The 25685-nt window shown below is 45.5% G+C and overlaps 1 protein-coding gene across 1 annotated transcript in view; it reads left to right on the top strand.

Annotated features, from left to right (window-relative positions):
• The window catches only part of LOC147738124 (uncharacterized), a 29269-nt gene extending 8942 nt beyond the window's left edge, over positions 1-20327 (top strand). Inside the window, exons 2-4 of the mRNA XM_086925034.1 lie at positions 17636-17782; positions 17840-19648; positions 19717-20327. Of these exons, the coding sequence (XP_086781160.1) occupies positions 17636-17782; positions 17840-19648; positions 19717-19932 (2172 nt within the window). The 3' untranslated portion in view covers positions 19933-20327. The remainder of the gene's footprint in view (positions 1-17635; positions 17783-17839; positions 19649-19716) is intronic.
• The last annotated feature ends 5358 nt before the right edge of the window (positions 20328-25685 follow it).

The following is a 25685-nucleotide window of genomic DNA, read 5'->3' as shown; positions in this document are numbered from 1 at the left end:
TTGGTGATCTCTGTGTGCACTGCTGTGCCTGTTTCATGTCCTGGTAAGGTGTGGCAGAGAGTTGTGGTTGATTTTTTTTTCCCGACCCTTTTCATGTATTACCTTCCAATATGAGACACTTTATTGTCATGATGGATCATCTTTTCAGGCGGGTGGAAGTACGTGGTATAGCAGAACCCAACACAAACTCTGAGATTCCTTTTGTTTGTGAAGTGTTTGCTAAAGAACGGACTCCCGAGGAGCTGCTCACTGACAATGGAGTTCAATTTACTTCTTCCACCATGACAGAGATTTTAGGCAAATGTGGAGTGAAACATTTATGCACGCCATTGTACCACCCTTAGGCCAACTAAAAGTGGAGAGCTTCAACAGGTTTCTAGTGGAGTGTATCCGGAGCGCGGTGACATCTAGAGTTGACTGTGAAGTAACTACCAGATATTTAGGGAGGGATTATAGCTGTACACCTCACTCGATCTCTGGTAAAGCACCTTTTACACTCATGAGAGGGAGAAAAGAGGTGTCCTTGTTGTGTCCCTCATTTGATCTCTGGTAAAGCACCTTTTAAACTCATGACGTGGAGAAAAGAGGTGTCCCCTGTGTTTCCCTCACTTGATCTCTGGTAAAGCAACTTTTAAACTCATGACTTGGAGAAAAGAGGTGTCCTCGTTGTGTCCCTATTTCGATCTCTGGTAAAGCACCTTTCACACTCATGAGGGGGAGGAAAGAGGTGTCCTCATTGTGTCCTTTTTGAAGATGGAGGTGATGGATCAAGGATGTGATGAATGTCTACAGCAAGTGATGATGCCGGGAAATTGAGTGACAAACAGTGTTGCTCGGTGTCAAAGGGACGTGAGGTGTAAGGAAAAATATGTCCAGGAGGTCAAAATCGCAATGATTGATTTGGCACGTGTCAGGAAGACACCATTTTGCTAAGAGATGCATCTTCGAAATCTAGAGATCCTGTTAGAGTCTTCGAGGTTAGAGGCAATGCTATTCGTGGTTCGAATGGACAATGGTGAAATATGACAAGAGTGGCTAGAAATGGAAAATGTGAGAATGAAAGTGAAAAACATGTAAGTGACAACCAAGTGTCTGTTGCAGGGAATGGTGCAGAGTTCTTGGTTAAGAAGGAGTTCTCGTGTTATCAAAGTGCCTAAAAGATACGCTCCTCTTTCTTGAGTGGCATCTGGTTAGTTTTTCATATTTACCTTGGGTATTGCTTTTTTCTGGTTCTCTGGGTTGATTTATTGTCCTGTTTTGTGTGTGGTAGTGTCACTGTGGTTCTGTGTGTGTGTATGTCTGTGTGTGGTGTTAAAAAGGGGCAAAGATGTGTAGCCTCTGCAGATAGGATGCCTTTACTGTTTATTGTTATATGATGTAATACGGCAGTGTACAGACATTGGTCATGTTGTGTTCTGTTATGGAATTTTGTTATGTGATGCTTTGAATAGTGTTACAGATGCAAGGATTTGCTGGGCCTTCTACAGCTGTGTAACAACTGGCTCTTCAGGAACTTCTCAGATCTCTACCCCCACCCGCCCCCCACATTGTGGATTGGCATTATTTCCACATGGTTTCTTCCCCTCTGTTTCGGGGGTTCTTGCCTGTCCTCCCCATGGCCTCCGCATGTTTGCCGCCACTGACCCATACAGTAAATAGTGGTGGGAAGGTAGAGTATATTTGTTTGCGAGTTCCACAAAGTTCCTTAGTTTTCCACCTGTTACCCACTCCATAGCACTATCATACCCTTTCTATCCAACAACCTAGACCAATATCCCTCAAGCGAGAGATGTAGTAATGCCGACAGTGTAAGGTACTTCGCACACGGAACCCTCATTTGTGTTCGCTGCAAGACCCAGGCCCATTGAAATTGCAGGATGTCCAGCAAAAGATCAGATATTTGCTTGTTTGAGCATTAGGGCTAATCAATCTGGCCCATAGCATGGTACTGGCGTAGAGAAAGTGTACGCCAGTCTCTATCACGCCCCTCTCCCCTATCGACAATGTCGTCCGTAAGCTGCCCATTTCAGGTGCGCCGCCAGGCAATAAAGCTCTAAGTCAGACACCGCTAACCCACCTCCATCAGTGGGGAGCCGTAGTTCGATTAATGCCAGTCTACGACGTCCTGTGCCTTATATGAGGTATAGCAATAGGCTGTTAATCTCCAAAAAGATGGATTTTGTGAGCCAATTTGGGCGAGCTGCAAAGTAATGAAAGAGACTGGGAAGGAAAACCACCTTCACAGTATCACCCTGCCTGCGACTGATAGAGGAAGTGTTAGCCAGAAATGTATGGATGTCTGCAAAAATCAGTGCCAGTTGAAGATTGCTCAAGATCGGCCAAGTTGTAGTAAATATGAATGCCCAGGAAGCATAATGTGACTGGTTCCGAGCAGAGATCCTCCCCCATTTCTGGCAGAATGGTGGCTGGTGTCAGAGCATGTATCGGGAATGCATTTGACTTATCCCAATTCACCTGGACTCTCGACGTCTGGCTAAAATCATCCAAAGCTCTAAATGCGTGATCCACATTTGCGTGTTCCCCACGCCGGTACACTTATAGATCCTCTCCATATAGGGGGATATAGATGGGGTGGTCGTCAATGACTATTCCTCGATAATGATGTATGGTGCAGAGTGTCAGGGCCAGGGGCTCAAGAGCCAAGGCAAACGACACTGGCGACAGCGGGCAACCCTGTGTGGCAACGGCCTCTACCCTACAGGGTGCTGATATTGCACCCCATTTCGGACCGGAGACATCAGGGGCAAATATAGCAGACGTGTCCAGCTGATGAAGCCATTCACCAGTCCCATGCTGGCCAGAGTAGCATCAAGAAAGTCTCAGCGCCGATAGTCACATGCTGTCTCTATGTCAGTGTTGATCACTAGTGCTCTAGGATAGTCCACCAATGAGGTATGGAGTATTTGGCGAATGTTAGGGATCAAACTGCGTTTAGGTATAAAACCCATTTTATCCGTGTGAATAAGATCACCTGTATGGTTGCCCAGTCACCAACAATTTACTAAGTAGTTTATAATCTACATATAATATGGAGAGCAGTCTATAGGATGGTATCTTATCACTCTACCCTTTTTGTGGAGTGGAACAAACAGGGACTTTCCCTTCATTGGTGGTAGTTCCCCCACAGTTTTTGCTGCATTATACAGTGTAGTCAAGATTGGGGGAAGCGAGTTTGCACAAGATGAATAAAATTCCAGGGTCAAGCCATCTGAGCCTGGTACCTTGCCCAGGGCTTTAATCAACCCATATCTTCCTGGATTGGGATATCACATCCTAGGGATGCAGCCGCTACCGGTGACATTGCTTCGTACTTGCAGATAGAACATAATCCTACACTGGCTGGGTTGGGTCCACATCAGAGCACCCATAGATGTTAGAATAATAGACAGCAAAGGCCGTATTAATCGCGGCATACCTGTAAACAAGGTTACCTTCCCCTTGTTTTGCATCTGCAGTATTTGGGGACACTGTCTATCAGGATTGGCCAGCCACACTAGTAATCTGCCGGATTTATAATATTCTATGTGTGCCCTAGTTTTTTATATGCTCGATAATCGTATGCCAGGAGTCGCTCCACTAGTTTGAGGAGTTTTTCCCTTTCTGCTCTCAGTGTGTCATGCAGCACCTGTGCTCCCTCCGTTGGTAGATCCGGTTTTATTAAGAGGTGCTCCAAGTGTTTGATCTAAGTATGAAGCTGGGACCGAGTCCCTACTACTGCTGAGATGCTGCAACCCCGTAGCACTAGTTTGAATGCCTCCCACTACGCTAGTGTAGAAGTTGGACCTGTATTCTCCATAAAGTAATTACTGATCACGTTCCCTAGGGTAGATCTGAAGACTGGGTCATCAGCTTCGCAGTATTGAGCTTGCATGTCGCAGTGCGGGGTCTGGACAACGCCCAGGCCAGAATCCGTAATAACGGGTGGTGGTCACAGTATTTTTCACCAGACATTCGACCCTTCTTGCTCTCGCATGTACGCTAGCCGAGCATAAGAAAGTATTAAAGTATACTGATAGCTTGTGCGTACCCAAGTAATAAGAATTGAAGAGTTAAGGTTCTCCAGGTATCAACAAATCCTCAATTGTTAATCCAACATCGAAATGCGTGGGCAGTTTATGTAGTGGGGATGTGGGCTAAAGTGACACCAGCCATGCAGTTAAAATCTCCTCAAAGTAACACAGAGTAATGATGTATTTGGGTGACAAGACAGTTTGGGAGAATAGGAATGATAGTTTGGCCCACATTGGGGAAATAAATGTTCACTAAGTCTATGTCTTTACCATCCAGTTTGCCTGCTAATATCACATAGTGACCCTCTCAGTCTATGATCTCGATCTGTGAGAGAAATAGGGAAGGAAGGATACAAACCAGCACCCCCCACCAAAGGCGGAGTTTATGGTGGCAAAGAATTCCCCCACATCGCTTCTGCAGCTCCCCCACTTCACCTTCAGCAAACATATCTCCTTCAGTCACACCACAGCTCTCCATTGGACGGACCACAGCTGCGTTCACTTTTTCTACAAAAAGCCCACAACCCACAACCATCCTCAACCTACTATGCGAAGAAACTGGAACAAAATCACCATCGACCAGATCTCCTCATCGCTTCTTCAAAACCCCCCTGCCCACTCTTCGAACCCCAACCAAGCAGCCATTAACCTCACTCAATGGTGAACCAACAGCGCCGACAACCTAGCACCCCTGAGAAAAGGTCAAATCAAACTAGGCAACAAAAACGCCCCCTGGTTCAACAATGATCTTAAGAAATCCAAGAAACTCTGTCGCTCCCTTGAGAAGGCATGGAAAAAAGACCCAAACACCAGTACCAGGGACGCCTTCAAAAACGCCACTCGCATACACCACCAACTGATCCGGACTGCCAAGAAAGCCGCCTTCAAAGACCGACTCGACAACAACGCCCACAACAGCAAGGAATTATTCAACATCGTCAAAGAGTTTACCAACCCCGCTGCCAACTCTAACGACATCACTCCCTCCCAAGCCCTTTGTGACTCCCTAGCTTCGTTCTTCCACGACAAAATCGCAGACATCCACAACAGCTTCGACAACCAACCCGGAGACCAACCCACCCAACCTTCCGCCGTACCTTCACCCCCCTTGAACATCCTTAATGACTGGAACCCAATCTCCACTGAGGACACCATCCGCCTGATGAACTCCATCCACTCAGGATCCCCCACAGACCCATGCCCTCACCACATCTTCAACAAAGCTGACTCCATCATAGCACCACACCTCCGAGACGTCATCAACTGCACCCTTAACTCCGCCACCTTCCCGGAAAGCTGGAAACACGCCGAACTAAGCGCCCTTCTGAAAAAACCCACAGCGGACCCCACCGAACTCAAAAACTACCGCCCCATCTCGCTCCTTCCATTCCCGGCCAAAGTAATCGAGAAAGCTGTCAACAACCAGCTCGCCGCCTTCCTCGAAACCAACAAATCCCTCGACTCCTCACAATCTGGCTTCCGAGCCAAACACAGCACTGATACCGCACTCATCGCAGCAACAGACGACATTCGAACTCTACTGGACAATGGAGAAACAGTCGCCCTCATCCTCCTCGACCTCTCCGCAGCCTTTGACACAGTTTGTTATAGCACCTTAATACAACGCCTCAGAAACACCGGAATCCAAGGAAAAGCACTGGAATGGATCACCTTGTTCCTTGCCGGAAGAACTCAGAGAGTCCGCCTTCCACCATTCAAGTCAGAGGCCACTGAAGTCATCTGCGGCGTGCCACAAGGATCTTCACTCAGTCCCACCCTCTTCAACATATACATGAGCCCCCTCGCGGCCATCGCACGCCAACACAACCTCAACATCATCTCCTACGCTGATGACACTCAACTGATCCTCTCACTCACCAAAGACCCTAACACCGCCAAAACAAACCTACATGAAGGAATGAAAGAAGTAGCCGATTGGATGAAGCACAGCCGTCTGAAACTGAATTCCGACAAAACAGAAGTCCTTATCTTAGGAACCTCCCCCTCTGCCTGGGACGACTCCTGGTGGCCAGAGTCCCTTGGAAAAGCACCCATCCCGACAGACCACGCACGGAACCTGGGCGTCATCCTGGACTCCTCACTCTCGATGACCAGACAAGTCAACGCCGTCTCATCATCATGCTTCAACATTCTTCGCATGCTCAAAAAAACATTTCGCTGGATCCCCACCGAAACTAGAAAAACGGTCACCGACGCACTGGTTACAAGCCGCCTGGACTACGGAAACACCCTATACGCCGGCACCACCGCAAAACTCCAGAAAAATCTCCAACGCATCCAGAACGCATCAGCTAGATTCATACTAGACATCCCGCGTAACGACCACATTTCTGGTCACCTGAAAAACCTCCACTGGCCCCCCGTCAATAAGAGGATAACATTCCGCCTCCTAACCCACGCACACAAAGCACTCAACGAACTTGGACCCGAATGCCTCAACACACGACTTTCCTTCTACACCCCCCCCCGCCAGCTACGCTCCTCCCACCAAGCCCTTGCTGCTGTACCTCGCATCAACAAAACCACCATGGGAGGAAGATCCTTCTCCTACCTGGCGGCTAAAACCTGGAACTCACTTCCCACCCACCCTCGCCTCACTCAGAACCACCTAGCATTCAGAAAGCAACTTAAAACATGGATATTCGACAAGTAACTCCCCACCCTTCTACAAGCGCCTTGAGACCCTCTGGGTATGTAGCGCGCTATACAAATTAACTGAATTGAATTGAATTGAATTTGAGGTATCTGTGAGGGATGATGCAGATACATCACCTGCGGTCCCTGTGCCCACCCACAGTTGTTGTTTCAGTCGTACCCAATTGGTGCGTTCCGGATCTGTGGCAGAATGATATGCTTCCTGTGAGAGCTGATGCGCCAAATGAGATATTTCCATCTTTGGAAGTCTCAGTTCGCCTGAAGTAGCGGCTTGGAGTTTGGACATGGCAAGTCCGCGTGTCTCACCTTGCCAAAAGTATGTTTTAATGGCTGCGTCTATTAGGCCTAGTTCTGATGCTGGGACCAGTATAGGCAGCATGCTGAAAATGTAGTTAAACCTTGGGCTACCTCCATGTTCATAGTTTGGACTCGTCCCCACAGCGACAATTGTGGTTTGATCCATTTAGTGAAATCCGTGTGCATTTGATCAATCAGTGCAGTCATATTGTCTTTGATCATCATTGGAAACTTGGTGGTAATCAATACTCATAATATTTAATCTTTGTGGCGATTTACCAAAATGGATGTTCATGGAGGGCTTCCCTCATTGTATAGACCATCAAGGGTAAGACTTCACTTATGGTTCTGTTCATTCTGTACCTGGAAAGTGCTGTACAGTCTGATATGGTGAACGTCGGTGCTGGCAGCGAACGTTCTGGAGAGGGTAAAGTAAGAAGCATGTTGTCTGCATACAGCCTAATTTTCAGGTCTCCGGCTATGATTTCAGTTTCCCAAATGTCTTCCGAGCAGCATATGCTGAATGTGAGGGGTTCTAAGGTTAACAGAAAGAGTGCCACAACCATTGGGTTTCTTTTCCTCCCTTTCCCTTCAGCTCTTCTCCACTTCTTTTCTAGTCTGCCATCTGTTTGTTCTCATCCAAATGCACACTTCACATTATGTGTTGTAGGCATGCTCAGAATTTAGATTTTCCTAAGTTTAAAGATTCAGAAAGTCTCAACTATTATGCATTTCATTCCTAGCTTTATCAGCATCCACGTTAAACGCAGTTATAAAAAGACTGCTCTTCCCAAAGCCCATTGGAATGCTTGTCTACAGAAAACCACACCTGGTGTACCGTCATGACACACTAGATCTCATATTTAATCCTCCCATGCATACAACAAGTCTTCTTCTCTAAAAAGGAGCATTGAAAACAAGATTCATTGGCTTTTCTGTTTTCAGTTTCTAAATTGTGGTTTTTTCAGTGTTATTCAAACTTTTAAAACATTTTTTACTTATTTTTATGCTCTGTAAAAAATTACAGGGCTAGTGAGTTTATTTCCTTCTCTTGCTTGTCCCTTTTGTCATTTCTAATTTCCATCTATCTTCTCCTAACAATTTTTTTGAATTTGCTCTTTCAGGTCATGTTTCAGTGTTTTGCTCACCTCCAAACCTTCCCATCGATCTCTTTCCAGCAGTCTAGTCCCAGGATGTGCAGGATGGAGGTACGTTTGCATCTCATTATCTCATAAATATTTGATTGCATTTTTTATTCTTATAAAACATCAACAAGAGCAAACTCTTTGAGCGATACAGGTTGCAGGGAACATCAATGACATAATATATGTGGCATATGTAGAACACATCCTGGTTGGGAAGCATTGCCAGTTACATCACTTTGAGAGTAAGATCTACTAACCCCTTCCATTCTTTGGACGTACTGGTAACGTCCATGGTTGTGGCGCTCCGGTGCCAAATGTAACCGTTACGCCCAAGGCCCACTATTTTGGAATCCCTCTGCTGCAAACAGCAGAGGAATTTCCTTTTTTTCTTGGGAGCTGGTGATGAGCTTACCCAGCTGCCGAGGCACTTTTCTTTCAGTGTACTGACGAGCAGCGTGTATGGCGTGCTGACGCCACCACAGTGAAAGTGAAATAAGCTGATAGGTTCATTTCACTTTCACTGCCTACATGCTCCTGGGGCTATCCTAGTCCACCGAGCACGTAGGCAGGCAGGAGAGGTATCATTGGAAAGGGGAGAATCTAGTGGATCTCTGCTTGGGGATCGCCACAGGATGGTTTTTTATTTAACTTAGTGGTAGGGGCTGCCCTAAATGGGCATTATACTGCCCCCAGCTGTCGAAAAATGATCAGTCTTTCTGCTCCCCTCACCCTGGGGGACAGAAAGGCCACTAGGCACCAGGAATTATAATTTTTTATTTTTTAATAATGGAGAGGTGGGGGCTGCCCACAATGGGCATGTCTATGCCCCCACCCCAAACACAACAGGGACAGCCCCCCTGGGCGGTAGATAAGGGTTATTACCTACGATCAGCCCCCCAGGGGAGCAGAAAGCCCACTAGATGCCAGGGATTTTTTTTCCTCTCTGAAAGAGAAGTGGGGGCTTCCCAGAATGGGCATGCTAATATCTCTATACCCCAAAACAAAAGGGACAGTCTTTCTGTCTCTCCCCGGGGCAGAAAGGGGTTATTACCACTGATCTGCCCCTCCGTGGGGGCGGGGGGGGGGTGAGTCCACTAGACACCAGGGATTAGAAAAAAAGGGATTGGAGCTACCCACAATGGGCAAAGCCATGCCCCCATTCACAATTATAAAAATAGAAGTCTTTCTGCCCCTCCTCAGGTTCAATTGAGGGTACTAGCCCCTGATCTGCCCCCAGAGTGGCAGAAAGCCCACTAGGCCCCAGGGATTTCTTGTTTTCAATATGTATGCCAATGACCCCACCTCCAAACAAAAAAATCGGACAGTCTCTCTGCCTGCCTTGAGGGGGCAGATGCGGGTAATTGCCCTCGATTTCTCCCCAGAGGCAGTAAGCCTATTAGACATCAGGATTTTTTTTTAATAAAAGATGGCTGCGATGCAAATACCCCCTCCCCCAAAGGGGCAATAGCCCCTGATCTGCTCCCTGGAGAGCAGAAAGCCCACTATGAACCAGAGAAATGTTTATGGGCTTTGGCAGGGTTGGTCCCTTTTTTGTGAACACATTTTTGCTGCTTCTGCCCTCCCCCCCACCACCCTCTTAGGGGCAGATCAGCAATATTTGTAGGCTAATCTGCTGAAAACCTTTAGACAGTAGCTTCTGTGTGTGTGAACTGGAGTGCGGATGATGGTCCGTTTTTACTGGCATTTGGCTGACTGTGTGTGAACCTGCATTTTGCTGGTAGTGTATGTGGCCTGCGCTTAGGTGGCAGTGTGTGTGGACTAGTGCTTGGCTGGCAGTGTGCGTGTACTGTCGCTTGGCTATCGGTCTGCATGGCTGGACCATGTCTTGCGATTTGTATGTGGACTTTCACTTTGCTGGTGGATGTTGTGTTGCTGGCGGTACATGGATGGTTCTTGGGTGGTGATGTGCATGGATGGTGCTTGGTTGGTGGTGTGCATGGATGGCGCTTGACTGGTGGTATGCATGGATGGCGCTTGGCTGGTGGTGTGCATGGATGGTGCTTGGCTGGTGGTGTGCATGGATGGTTCTTGGCTGGTGGTGTGTATGGATGGTGCTTGGTTGGTGGTGTACATGGATGGCGCTTGGCTGGTGGTATGCATGGATGGCGCTTGGCTGGTGGTGTGCATGGATGCTGCTTGGCTGGTGGTGTGCATGGATGGTTCTTGGCTGGTGGTGTGTATGGATGGTGCTTGGTTGGTGGTGTGCATGGATGGCGCTTGGTTGGCGGTGTGCATGGATGGTGCTTGGCTGGTGGTATGCATGGATGGTGCTTGGCTGGTGGTGTGCATGGATGGCGCTTGGCTGGTGGTGTGCATGGATGGTTCTTGGCTGGTGGTGTGCATGGATGGTGCTTGGCTGGTGGTGTGCATGGATGGCGCTTGGCTGCTGGTGTGCATGGATGGTGCTTGGCTGGTGGTGTGCATGGATGGCGCTTGGCCAGTGGTGTGCATGGATGGTGCTTGGCTGGTGGTGTGTATGGATGGTGCTTGGCTGCTGGTGTGTATGGATGGTTCTTGGCTGGTGATGTGCATGGATGGTGCTTGGCTGGTGGTGTGCTTGGATGGTGCTTGGCTGGTGGTGTGCATGGATGGTGCTTGGCTGGTGGTATGCATGGATGGTGCTTGGCTGGTAGTGTGCATGGATGGTGCTTGGCTGGTGGTGTGCATGGATGGTACTTGGCTGGTGGTGTGCATGGATGGTGCTTGGCTGGTGGTATGCATGGATGGCGCTTGGCTGGTGGTGTGCATGGATGGTACTTGGCTGGTGGTATGCATGGATGGCGCTTGGCTGGTGGTGTAGGTTGTGTGAAACCTCCAGCGTTTTACTACCCAGAAGCTCCTGAAAACCTTTAATTTAGCTAAAAGTCACACTTTCCTCACATTTCTGAGTGGAAAAGTTGTGGCCTCATCGTGCCGGCACATATTTCCCACCAACCAGCGTACTCCTCGGTTTCCTGATAAAAAAATGATATCTCAATTGTATTAGGCTGACTCTGCTTTGGGCACCCACACAAGTGAGGTATCATTTTTATCGGGAGATCGAGGGGAACGCTGGATGGTTAGAAATGTGTGCCGGCGCAGTGATCTCACAAACTTGGCACACAGAAATGTGAGGAAAATGTGACCTTTTAGCTAAATTTGAGCTTGCAGGGGATTCTGGATAAGAAAACTTTGGGAGATCCATGCAAGCCACACATCCCTGGACTCCACCCGGTGTCTAGTTTTCAGAAATATCTATGTTTTGTAGGTTTCCGTTGATGGCATGCGAGCCAGGACCAAAAACGCATGTGCTCCCAATCAATCACAAAACAACCTATTTTTGCAAAGGAGTTTTTGGTCTCGGGCTCAGCAGCCATCTATGGAAACACCGGGTGGAGACCAGGGAGGTGTGGTTTGCATGGGTCCCCCAATGTTATCTTACCCAGAATCCCCTGCAAATCTCAAATTTAGCTAAGAAATTAAATTTTTCTCACAATTCTGTGTCGTATGTCACTGAACCTGTTGGAGTCTGTAGGAGCCCAGGATCAGTGATGAGTTCAGCTGTGGTTCAAAGCGGTAGCCAACAGCTCCCTGAGCTGGTTTGAACTGGAGTATGCAAGGAGGGCACCAAATCTGTCCTTCCAGCAGACTATGAGGCGCTGGCAAGCGCCTCCACCCCTGCCTAATACACTAAATCTTGTCTGGAAGATGGAAACACCTCCCTATGACAGGAAGCCTATTGTCCTACCTTCCCCTTCTCGGGCTTGGCCCAGCAGCAGGAGGGCAAAATAGGGTCTGTTGTAGGCAGCAGGCCTAAGTTGCTTTCAAGGTCTGTAGGATCGGTCCCAGGAGCGTGGTATGCTTCCCGGAGGAGCCCTACCGTGGATGGAATCATACCTCCAACACCAAATACAGTGTTGGGGTATGATTCCAACACGTCTGATACCAAATATGCCCAAGTTCGTTCCAGCCAGTTTAGAGATAGTCTTGCTGTCTCATAATGGCTGATTTACGTACAATGCCTGGAGAATGGACTTCGGGGTTTGTATGGGTTGTTTGCTCATGCAGGGCCACCCTCACATTCGGAACCAATCACCCAGCCTTTGGGCCTGAAAGGCCTGCTAAAGGGGTGACTTATAGGTTTCAAGGGCAGGGATGTTAGATATAAGGAAACATATCTTTCGTGAGAGGTGCATGCACCAACTCACAAAGGCTACAATGGCAGGCCTGTGGTCAGAGTTTGGAGGGTCCCTCATAGTCATAGTCATACATTCTTATATAGCGCACAGTTCACCGTAAGGTCTCAAGGCGCTAGCAGCTAAAGAATGGAGGACAGGGACGGTGCATTGCGGCTAGTTGGTGGGAGGGGGGAAAAGCCAGGTTTTAAGATTTTTACGGAAACATTTATGATCGGTTATGGAAGAGATATGGACCGGTAGTTTGTTCCACCACATTGGGGCCAGATAGGAAAAGGAACGGCCCCCGTTGCGCAGAGTCCGAAAACGGGGCTGAGCAAGGAGGAATTTGGAGCTGGACCTTAGAGATCTACCAGGGATGTACCTAAGGAGCTTGTTTTTTAGGTAGTTAGGGCCGGCGTCATGCATTGTCTTATGGACCAGGCTTAGGATTTTAAAGTGACATCTCTGGCAGATTGGGAGACAAGGAAGAGTCGGTAGGTTCGAGATGGATGAGGATCTACTGGGGAGATTGAGGACAAGCCTAGCTGCCGGGTTCTGAAGAATCTGAAGCTTGGAAAGCAGATTGGCATTTAGGGCAGTGAACAGGGCGTTTCCGTAGTCCAAACGGCTAACGATAAGGCCCTGTACCAGTGGTTTCCTAGCCTCAATAGGGAGCCACTTAAAAATCTTACGGAGAATGCACATGATGCCGTAGCAGACCCCAAGAACCTGATCTATGTGGGGCTTCATGGACAAGGGGGCGTCTATGGTAATGCCGAGGTTTCTGACAGATGGTTTGGGAGGGGGGCCCAATCCTAATTCCGCAGGCCACCAGTCAGACGACCAGACCTCCTCAGCTCTTCCAAACAAGATGATCTCGGACTTGTTGCGGTTCAGTTGTAACTTGTTGGCGCTCATCCATTCATTTATTCGGGTCATACAACTCCTAAAGCGAAGCCGGGTGCCGACGAGATCGGAGTCACAGGTGACAAGTAACTGAGTGTCGTCGGCGTAGGACACGGTTTCAAAACCATATGATCTAATGATGGCAGCTAACGGAGTGGCAGCTCATGGGTGGCATAACACATGCTGCAGCCCATGGGGGTCCCCTGGAGTACCTAGGCCCTAGGTACCTAGTACCATATACTAGGGACTTACTAGAGTACATCAGCAGCCAATAAGGAATGTACCAAGGTGCTCACCATAGCCAATTTAGAAAGAAAGCACAGTGAGTGGGGTCCTGATTAGCAGGATCTGACGCAGACTAGTCAGAAAAACTGTATGACACCAGCAAAGAGTGGGGGAAACCATGAAAGCAGATCCTACCTTCCCACCACCCCACCCATTCTCCCCACTCCTCTAGAGAGTAGCATGTGTAGTGTGTTATCCTCTGCTCGTGCACAGTGCAGGGGAGTATGCAGCCACCTCTTAGTGTCTGGCACAGAGGCCACTTTCCAAAACATTGCTTTTGTCACTTGTAAAGTACGTATCCAAGGTCTATGAACCAGTGTAAGTGTTTGCCCCTCTTTGCTTTATTGAGAAGGCCTAGCAGGCAGGATTCAGGGGTAGTTGACAGTGTATGGTCTGTGAGTTCTGCTTTGGTGGCTGTAATCTCAAGCCATGACACCAGTAGTGGTGGGCACTCCCGCACCATATGTTAGAAGCCAGCGCCAGCCAGTTTACAGCACCAATACTCTGGTGTCGAATCAGGAAACATGCACTTGATACGGTGGGGGGAGAGTTAACTGTAATGTGTGTAGTTAAATTATGTGAATTGAATCAAGGATTCCAGGACACTTCGCTAACATGTTTTAGCGCCCGTATGCACGACTTGAGCGGTTGCGTTAGCACGGTGTTCACTCTAGCCAATGCCGCCCCCGTGTGCCGCTGGTGAAAGGTTAATGGTCGGCATTTAACACACCTTCCTGTTGCCCTGTTCTTCAAACAATCATTAAAGATTGGCTTAAGTGAGGTGCTCAGTGCCGTGTTATTGGAAGCCAGCGTCCTACTACCCAGTTCTTTATCTCAGAATACTACTGAGCTATAAATGTTTTACTTCTGACTGATCTGGGCCTGCCCCCGCTCTATATTTCATAGAGGAAAAGCACCTTTTTCAAAGAAAGAACACTTTGGTGACAACAAACTTTGCAGCTGCGAACGCATTTGCGAAAGTAAAGAACCTTGGTGGCATGCTGCACGCTATGGATCATTTGGCGGTGCATTTCACACTGTGAAATACTTTTATTTTGCATTATTGAGCTGTGCCTGTGGCATTTTGTGAGTATTTGAAAAGCAATGCTAAGCATGTTGTTAACTTCTCAATCCTCGGGATCAGCGTGATGTTATAACAAGGCCACCTCCAGATCTAACCAAACCCAGATTGCTGAAATAGCCGTGGGTTAAGGAAGGATCAGGTGAGGGCAAAAAGAAAGGCGGGGAAGGAAGGGAACAGCGGGGAGGGAGATCTGGAAAACACAAGACAAAGAAATGCGTTGGTACCAGATACTCTCACTCCTGTTTCAATCAGCAACCCATTAACATAAGATGTACCCATCTACCTGTAAAGAAACTAAAGGAACGGTGTAATAGAAGATACAACTCTTCACCAGCATCAGAGCCCTGGAAGGATATGAACGGTGCTACGTCCTCCCTGTAATACTCAATGAATACCTTTCTTATTCTGTGCCCTTGTATAACCGTATTGCAAGAATGAAACACTATGCTATTGTACATACCCCACGACATATGAACATGACGGGACGTAGAGGAGAGTCTTGAGCAACATCTGAGGGACCCCTGGATTCAATGTATCCGAGTAAAACAAAGTTAAGCAACAATGGGTTACGTCACCCGATAGTATAAAACAGTACAGTACCTGTGTTACTCCAATCAGTATTGAATATGGTCCTGAAGGGCACTGCTTCAATTCAATATGAGATCCTGATTTCCTGTGTACGAGCCGCAAGACGCAGGCACAGCATACAGTGCAAAACTTACCACGTGCGGTAAGATTAAGTATATACGAGAATTCGTCCTCCGCACGAGCCGAAGCAAGAAGGCTCACCTGCGGAGGGCAACTGCAAGAAGGAAACACTCTCATGGAGAACACTCCACACGGAACACAATTCGTCCTCCGCACGAGCCGAAGCAAGAAGGCTCACCAACGGAGGGCAACTGTGGTAGTGAGACACACTCGTAGAGAACACTCCACACGGAACACAATTCGTCCTCCGCACGAGCCGAAGCAAGAAGGCTCACCAACGGAGGGCAATTGCGGTAACAATTCGTCCTCCGCACAAGCCGAAGCAAGAAGGCTTACCAACGGAGGGCAAGGAAATCCTTGGTAACTGCTACGGGAAGCAACTCACTCCAAGAGCTCAGAGTTCAGGTCGATAGAATCCAAAATATCCGACAAGAGAAACAGGACCGCCCCTAGATAGGCGCTAAGCAGTCTGGGACATTTAGTTGTTTAGTCCGTATGACATCCAGCCGGATGACTACGTTCTGAGGCGCTCACAGAAACCTGACACATGTGGCCCTTTGTAAAAGCTGTGTAGGGACTGTTTCATTGCCGGGCATGTGTGAGAGTCGCAGAAGGCACTTTATCTTTATCTTATGTGCAGTGTGCGCTGTTCTGGTGCATTCTCCATCTTGTGGAAAGAATGAGCGCACCTCAGGATTGTACCATTGAAGGTGGCCACAGTGGTTTGTACAGGCGATGTTGAAAAGCATGAGTAGGAGGAGAGACCTATGAAAAGTCATGGGAATTACGTGGTTGGAAAATGTTGTTCGCAGGTTTTGTGCTGGAAATGGAATGTTGAAAGCAGGTCAATGCAAGCGAGGTGCAGGTGAATAGGTTTGAGAACAGGCTCTACCTTGTGTGGCAGGCAGCAGAGGTGTAGGATGTATGGACAGAGCAGTTTGACTTAAGAGATGTTTTTAAGAGAGTGTTTCGGGTGCTGAGCATGGTACAGGGGTGAAAGGGTGCTAACAGCCTTGGCTTTGGCGTACCATCTGTGCTCTTGCTACGCTGATGCACCACAGTTGTCAACTAGTGGGCCGCCAGTCTAGCATGCTATCTCAAGCTCTAAAGTTAGAGGTGGGACAACTAAACAACAGACCAGCCAAGCTCAATCTCCTTGTCCAGCTGGGAAACTCCCACCCCAGTGGATAATACCGACAAACTTAGAAATATATGTGAGAGAAGTAAAACCACAAAGTAAATACAATCATTAAACTGCTGCTCTACTGCATATTGTGGGTGTAGTGGATGAAGCAAAGCACCTCTGCGAGCAGCAATATTTGATTCATGGCACAACATTCTGATGTCCAACCTTCTGTCTCAAGTCTTCCTGATCCATCTCCCATCTCTTACTCAAAGAGCTGTTCTTGTTTTACAAAACCTTGACCATTTGCCACTACCTAAAGCTGTAACTAGTGTATGAGTGCTATGCGAGCGCCCTTTTTTTTACCAACTTACTCATGAATAATTAAGATGTGACATATTCAAAGCAACTTTTATGTAAATTTCTGTGTATGGTTAAATATGCCTTCATATGTTTCAAAAATGGTAATCAAGAGATATTTATACAATCAATAAAAAATTGTGTTTGCACATTCCGTTATGTTTCCCTTTAAGTTATTAAATTTTTTTTTACATCCGACAGAAAACAATCTTTGATTGTACGAAATGTTTCAAAATAAGGAAGATAACACTGTAAATCTGCAAAGATGAAGTCTGAAATATTGAGTTCCAGTATTCAGGAAAACATAAGTGCCATCAGAGCCAGCCAAACCCGAACATAAACTGAGACATCCTGAAAGAAGGGAGAAGGGACACAAGAAATTCAGTGATTCCACGAGTCTCAGCTGTGTACTTCCATGCCTCTGAACGAAGAAATAACCTCTTGAAAATGAAGACAATACTGATAAACCTCCTCTTGTGTAAACATGTCCAATAACAGCTTTGATCATGAGGTGGTGACAGCAGTGCTGTGCTTCCTAAAATAATACCAGGCCACCATTCTGTGCTAGAGGTGTATTGCAAACTGTTTCAGACCAATCCACAGCAACCATTGAAAAGCGCAATGGAGTGGAGTCAGACAACTGAAGGTTAAAAGAAATAGGGGTTCTGCTGTCTAAAATACAGAGCACTGTCCCAGTGTGCACCGACCAGAAGGACGTTGGATCTTTACCCGCATGCGTGCCAAACCATTATCCAGTCTAAAGACACAATCGCCCACGAAGAAGCCTTACACACGTTTTGAGATTGGGAAGTAGTTGGTGGCCATTGCACTTTATTCTTTAATCGGAAAGCAAACGTGCAAAATACAATACATACAGAGAATGCAAGAATAATACAAGTGCTTTATCAGTCATGTTGGCCCTTCAGGAAGTACAGTCAATGGATGTAAACAAGTATACACTAGAGCCAGAGACGCTAACCAAGAGAGAAGTCTCAGACACATGCAGTGAGAGCTTTAGTTTGTCATCAATATTAAAACACCATCAGCAAACACACACAGGGAAAAAACGATTCAAATGCCCTGAATGTGTAAAGAGCTTTATCCAGTTATCAGGCCTACAAAGACATCAACGAACACACACAGGGGAAAAACCATATCATTGCAATGAATGTGACAGTAGGTTTAGTTGCTCTTCAGCATTAAGGAATCATCAGCGAACACACACAGGGGAAAAACCATATAATTGCACTGAATGTGTGAAGAGGTTTAATCGATTATCACACCTAAAACAGCATCTGCGAATACACACTGGGGAAAAACCATTCCAGTGCAGTGAATGTGAAAGAAGTTTTAGTGATTCATCAACATTAAGGAAACATCTGCGAACACACACAGGGGAAAAGCCATTCCAGTGCAGTGAATGTGGAAGTAGTTTTAGTCAATCTTCAACATTAAGGATTCATCAGCGAACACACACAGGGGAAAAGCTATTCCAGTGCAGTGAATGTGGAAGTAGTTTTAGTGATTTGTCAACAGTAAGAAAACATCAGCGAACACATACAGGGGAAAAACCATTCAAGTGCAGTGAATGTTTGAAGAGCTTTAGTCAATTATCACACCTAAAACAGCATCAGCGAATACACACAGGAGAAAAAACATATAATTGCACTGAATGTGTGAAGAGGTTTAATCGATTATCACACCTAAAACATCATCTGCGAATACACACTGGGGAAAAACCATTCCAGTGCAGTGAATGTGAAAGAAGTTTTAGTGATTCATCAACATTAAGGAAACATCTGCGAACACACACAGGGGAAAAACCATTCAATTGCAATGAATGTGAAAGTAGTTTTAGTCACTCTTCAACATTAAGGAAACATCAGCGGTCACACACAGGGGAAAAGCTATTCCAGTGCAGTGAATGTGGAAGTAGTTTTAGTGATTTGTCAACATTAAGAAAACATCAGCGAACACATACAGGGGAAAAACCATTTAAGTGCAGTGAATGTGTGAAGAGCTTCTCTCAATCATCACACCTAAAACAGCATCAGAAAACACACACCGGGGAAAAACCACACCAGTGCAGTGAATGTGAGAAGAGGTTTATTCTATTATCAGACCTAAAAAGGCATCAGAGAACACACACTGGGGAAAAACCATTCAATTGCAATGAATGTGGGAAGAGCTTTATATATTTATCAAGCCTAAAACAGCATCAGAGAACACACACAGGGGAAAAACCATTCAAGTGCAGTGAATGTGGAAGAAGGTTTAGTGATTTGGCAACATTAAGGAATCATCAGCAAACACACACAGGGGAAAAACCATTCAAGTGCAGTGAATGTGAAAGTAGCTTTAGTCGATATTCAACATTAAGGATTCATCAGCGAACACACACAGGGGAAAAACAATTCCAGTGCAGTGAATGTGGAAGTAGTTTTAGTGAATCTTCAACATTAAGGAAACATCAGCGAACACATACAGGGGAAAAACCATTCCAGTGCAGTGAATGTGGAAGTAGTTTTAGTCAATCTTCAACATTAAGGAAACATCGGCGAACACACACAGGGGAAAAGCCATTCCAGTGCAGTGAATGTGGAAGTAGTTTTAGTGAAATGTCAACATTAAGAAAACATCAGCGAACACACACAGGGGAAAAACCATTTAAGTGCAGTGAATGTGTGAAGAGCTTCTCTCAATCATCACACCTAAAACTGCATCAGAAAACACACACCGGGGAAAAACCATACCAGTGCAGTGAATGTATGAAGAGGTTTGTTCGATTATCAGACATAAAACAGCATCAGAGAACGCATACAGGGGAAAATCATTCAAGTCCAGTGAATCTGGAAGTAGTTTTAGTGAATCTTCAACATTAAGGATTCATCAGCAAACGCACACCTGGGAAAAACCATTCAAGTGCAATGAATGTCTGAAGAGCTTTTGTCGATTATCAGACCGAAAGCACCATCAGAGAACACACACAGGGGAAAAACCATACCATTGCATAGAATGTAGAAGTAGTTTCAGTGAATCATCAATATTAAGAACATATCAGCGAATACACACTGGAAAACCATTCAAGTGCAAGGAATGTGACAATGGATATATATACATATATATATATCAGGTCTAAAACAGCATCAGAAAACACGCACAGGAATCCTTCAAGTGCAGTGAATGTTGATGTAGGTTTTATGAATATTCAATATTAAGTACTGATCAGCGAACACACACAGGAAAAGCCATGTCATTGAAGTAAATGTGTGAAGATCTTTTGTCAACTCTCAGAGCTACAAAGATGTCACCCTCTCTTCAGAAGAGTGCAGGATCAATAATGAAGGTCACAGAGCTACAACTGTGTGACAGCTCGGCCGAGCACACTTCAGAAGAGTGCAGGATCAATAATAAAGGTCACAGAGCTACAACTATGTGATAGCCAGGCCGCGTACTTCACTTCAGAAGAGTGCAGGATCAATAATGAAGGTCACAGGGCTGCAGCTGTAAGACAGCCAGGCTGAGCACACTCCAGAAGAGTGCAGGATCAACACTGAAGGTCGCAGAGCTGCAGCTGTGTGATAGCTAGGCTGAGTACTTCACTTCAGAAGAGTGCAGGATCAATAATAAAGGTCACAGGGCTGCAGCTGTGTGATAGTCAGGCCGAGCACACTCCAGAAGAGTGCAGGATCAACACTGAAGGTCGCAGAGCTGCAGCTGTGTGATAGCTAGGCTGAGTACTTCACTTCAGAAGAGTGCAGCATCAATAATGAAGGTCACAGAGCTGCAGCTGAGTGATAGCCAGGCCGAGCACACTTCAGAAGAGTGCAGGAACAATAATGAAGGTCACAGAGCTGCAGCTGTGAGATAGTCAGGCCCAGCACACTCCAGGAGAGTGCAGGATCAATAATAAAGGTCACAGAGCTGCAGCTGTGTGATAGCCAGGCCGAGCACACTTCAGAAGAGTGCAGCATCAATAATGAAGGTCTCAGAGCTGCAGCTGTGAGATAGCCAGGCTGAGCACATTTCATAAGAGTGCAGGATCAATAATGAAGTTCTCAGAGCTGCAGCTGTGTGATAGCCAGGCTGAGAACACTTCAGAAGAGTGCAGGATCAATAATGAAGGTCTGAGATCTGCAGCTGTGTTATATCCAGGCCGAGCACACGGTGTCTGTTCAGCAAATACAGATTATCAATGAAAGTCTCCAACCTGCATGCTGTGTGATAGACAGGGTGAGCGCTTCTCTTCAGGAGAGTGAGGAATCATTTATAAAAGTCACTGAGCCGCATGTTGTGTGATAATTAGGCAAAATCACCATTTTACATTCTTGGACGAAGATTTTTTGATGGCTAATGGAGCCGAATTTTGACATGATTGTTCCACAAAAGAAATGAAAAAAAAGATTGATTGTATAAAAAATAATATTAAGGTAGAACCAATCACGGTGCTATAAAATGTACACAATAATGACTAAGTTTTACATATTAAAAAGAAAGGCACGTTTTTAAGATATGTAATAGAATAAAAAATTATTTGGATTTTGACATTTTACTGCTGATTGTAAAGAAATTATATTGAGCCCCAAACTCAAGATAATTTGTGCTGCCAGCAGGTAGTCTAGCAGAGGTGGCAACAGATGGGGGTTCTATCTCGACAGTGTGACTGCTGTCGGCAGGTGGTCTGGCAGAGGTGGCATTAGAAGGAGGTCCTGTCTCGACAGTGTGACTGCTGTCAGCAGGTGGTCTGGCAGAGCTGACATTAGAAGGAGGTCCTATCTCGAAAGTGTGACTGTCCTCAGCAGAGAGTCTGGCACAGGTGACATTAGAAGGAGGTCCTGTCTTGACAGTGTGATTGCTGTCAGAAGGTGTCTAAAATGAACAAAAGAGATGCACGTGCCGCTATTGACTTAGCCTAAACTATTTTTTCAAAACATATGAACTAAAACACCATGTTTCGTGTGTATTATCACTTCTTTTATTTGTTTTATATTTTATTTATATATTTCCTTTATTTTGGTATCTTAGTTTGCCAAATTCACATTTTTAAGACCTTATGTACACAAAGAAATACATTCATATTTACATAAACAGAAAACAACAAAAACAGATTTCAATATACACTTCAAAAATAGGAATCATTCAAGCCACTATTCAAACGGTCCTGATGATAACTCCAAAATATCACGAGTTTGAAACGCGTAGAACTTTCAATAAGCCAAAAATTACCAAAAGGGTTCCAAGAATTGTATAATTAGATCTCTTTTAGAGAATATTAATTGTAGATGGCTTTACTGTGAATAATTCTATTCCAGTATTCATTTAAAAGTATATTGTTATTGTTGTTTGTGGTGGTACGTCTGATGAATGAATGGTGGCTTGAATGATTCCTATTTTTGAAGTGTATATTGAAATCTGTTTTTGTTGTTTTCTGTGGGTTCCTCCGGGGAATAATCATTCCATAGTCCTATGGAAGCTTAAATTTAAATGTATAATTTTCTATAATGGAACTGAAAGCCCTCCTGCACTGAGCCAAGGTAGGGATAAGTACGTAGTCTGTACTGATGATTGTCTTTTTACCTAATGAGCTCGAGTGTGGATGATTGGCACAAGGATCGCTGTCATCACACAGTTAACCAGCTCAAATCTGTGTATGGAATTGTGTTAAAATGTCCTCATTTTGTGCACATATTCACACCAGTACTTCTGAAGAACCGGGTTATTTAATACCCAGCGGCGCCAGGGGCATGCCCAAAGTCTTCGGGTTCCACCTGTCTTAGAATACAGAGACACAGAAACTTCTTGGTGGCGTCAAAGATCAAATTTATTGGCTGCAGCCAGTAACAGAAGTCCTAGAAATCATCACAGTATGAGTTCTCAGGAGACTGCTCAATTTTACACAGCAAGTCGTCCCTTTTTATGCCAAAAATCACATTCCAGACAAATACCTAATATTTACAAACTGTCCAATCACATGTATTCACACCAAAGGTATCGCATGACAGTAAAACCCACTTTTCAGTTGCCCAGCCCATGATCAATCATCGGTCAAACCCAACATTCTTCTTTAGACAGGTTGAACGAACCCATAATAAAAAAGGCCACAACCCAATCATAAATAGACCATAAAGAAAGGAGCAGAAACAGGTGAGAGTAGGATAAGGCATATTTGTGTGCAATAAAACTTTACGATGTCCTGTGCTCTGATCCTTAACCTTGATCAGCTAGAGGGCAGGAACTGGTTTAACAAGGTCAGCTTCAGGCAACAGGGTCAGTTCACTCAGGTCAAACAGGAGTCGGCACGAACTGGAGCTAAGGTGTACATGTCCTTAAAAAGACTAGTTCAGCCACAGTCATCGGCCTATGTGAGGGCAACCACAAAATGGCTGCCATACACAAAATGGAACCCAAGGGTTCAGAACGAAATCCCTAAATACGTGGTGAATCCATCGGTCTAACGTGATGAAAACACTCATACTTGCCGCACTAACTAGTTACGGTTCGCTAATATCAAATTCGTAACGAAACCATCACCTTTATGAAACGGGTTCAGAATTCACGGAACCTCAGACCCTCCTTTTGCCCTTACATAGGCAATAATCTAAACTCACGTCAATCTGAGTCCAGGTCTATATTCATCAGATCATCAAGATGTTGCTAGAGCATAATCCTATCACTTAGTACCTCTCTTGGGACAGGTCTCCTTGCACACGTAGTAGCACAGAGGCCACATATAGCAGGAGCGCACTGCACACAAAGACAGAACAGGAAAAGAATCGCTAAAGCCATCCCAATGATCATCAGAATCTTCCATCCCCAAGTCGATAACAGTTCCCAAAACCATCCAATCAACGACCAATCTCCTTTATCCACATTTATAGACTCAGAGATCTTAAGTAACTTAGAAATGGCCTGGTATACTGTAGGAGCATTGTCTGGTATGAAAACGCAGCAACTCGATTGGATCACTTTACATACCCCACCTCGATCTGCAAGTATGACATCTAAAACCATTCAATTCTGTAATGTCATAAGGCGATCTGCTTGAAGCTCAGCGGTCAGATTACTAAGGGCACCAGCAGTTTCATTTATGGTGGATTCAACAACTCTTGTCAATTGCCGTATATTTCTACTGTTTGCCATAGGTCCCCAAAATGGTAGGAAACCCTTGAAAAAGTCTCCCACTTCTTGTCCCGTAGTATCTTCCTCACTGAAGACACCCCTAACAACTCTCGTTCTGTGGTAATCTACAGCAGCAGTATACGTAGGAGGCAACAAAAATGCAACATTACATGTTCCTGAAAAATCAGGGGGCAACCATGTATATGCTCTATCATAGCAGACAAAATATGTGCCCTTAGCTGCTAAAAATGGTGGGGAAGTTTGGGACTCAAAGACATACGTCTGAGTACAAACACTCTTCCCTAACTGAGCTCTCGGATTCTTGCCTTTCCCTTGCAGACAAAAATGACCACGATGGGGTAATATCCAAATCGGAGGTGACCTTTTTCGTCTCTGCTTCTCACCCAGACTAATACTATATATGGTTGCATTCCAACCAACATATGCCATTAACTCATCTCTGGGAATAGTTCTATAAGTATCGATCTCGCTACTCATGTTTAAAACTCCTTTCACCAAAGCTTGGTTACTCGTGTTCTCTCTTCCAAAACGCGGAGCATAAACCTCAAGGGCATAAAGGAACTATGGCCCACATGCATCAAGCATTTTTGGAGTCGCAAACGGTGCGATTCCTTAAAATCGGCCGTTTGCGACTCCAAAAATGCTTTTTCAGATGCATCATTATTTTTTAATGAAATTCGCTGATTTTGCGACTTTCCAGAATGCGATTGCATTTAAGGAATCGCAAATTTGCGATTCCTTAAATGCAATGCATCATTCTGAAATCAAATTGCGAGAACAAGGTTTGGAAGTGCAAATTACCACGAGGTTGAACCTCGTGGTAAATTGCGAAAAATGTTTAAAATGTACTAATTTACATTTTAAACAATGTCATGTTACAGACACACATGTCCTTAGGACATGTGTGTGTGAAACATCCATTTAAAAATACATTTCAGGGGTGCAGGGGGGGGGTCCAAAGGACCCCCCCCTGCACCCATGAAATTTTCTAAGTGCCACTCGCAATTTCCATTGATTCCTATGGGCCTTTTGGCCCATAGGAATCAATGGGAATAGCGAATTCGCAATTTTGAAGTCACATAATATTTGCGATTCGGTAAAAATTGCGATTTTTACCGAATCGGAAATATTTTGCACTTTCTATGATGCATCCCGTTTTGCGAATCCATATTTGCGATTCGGTAAAATTCGCAAATCTGGAAACGCAAAACGGGAGTTTGATGCATGTCGCAGATAGTCTGAAAAGCCCACAAAGACCCGTTCTGACTGATCGGTAAAATCAAATAGGGAACACCTCTATCCGTAGTATGCGGCATAAGACGACACACCCAGCAATTAGTGATGTTCACCACCAACTGATGTTGATGCAATAACTGTATGAATGAGTTATTTACAAATTCTGACCTTCTAATCTGTTCGTGTTCAGGTAAAGTATGGAAAGAATGCAAAGAAGTAGTAGCAGGTAAAGTCGTAGGTTGAAAAACGGGTGCAGAAATCAGTTGAAGAGAAAATACAAACCAACCCACCAAAGCTAACGTCATGCTAAAAAACATCAAAAGACATGTGATCAGAAAACATTTGCCGTGCATAATTTTACACAGTTTCTTCTTAAAGTTCATTTTCTCAACGGCTCTCTCAATCTCAAAAAACTCCATCCTCTAACTCAGTGGTTCCCAAACTTTTGACTCCTGAGGACCCCCATTGAGTCACCACTGGAAGCCGGGGACCCCCAAGCAATGTGTATGAGTTAAA

Source organism: Lissotriton vulgaris, chromosome 1_1 (genome assembly GCF_964263255.1).
Source record: "Lissotriton vulgaris chromosome 1_1, aLisVul1.2, whole genome shotgun sequence".
NCBI lineage: Eukaryota > Metazoa > Chordata > Amphibia > Caudata > Salamandridae > Lissotriton > Lissotriton vulgaris.
Note: the sequence above shows the minus strand (reverse complement) of the source record. Positions and strands in the feature narration are given on the sequence as shown.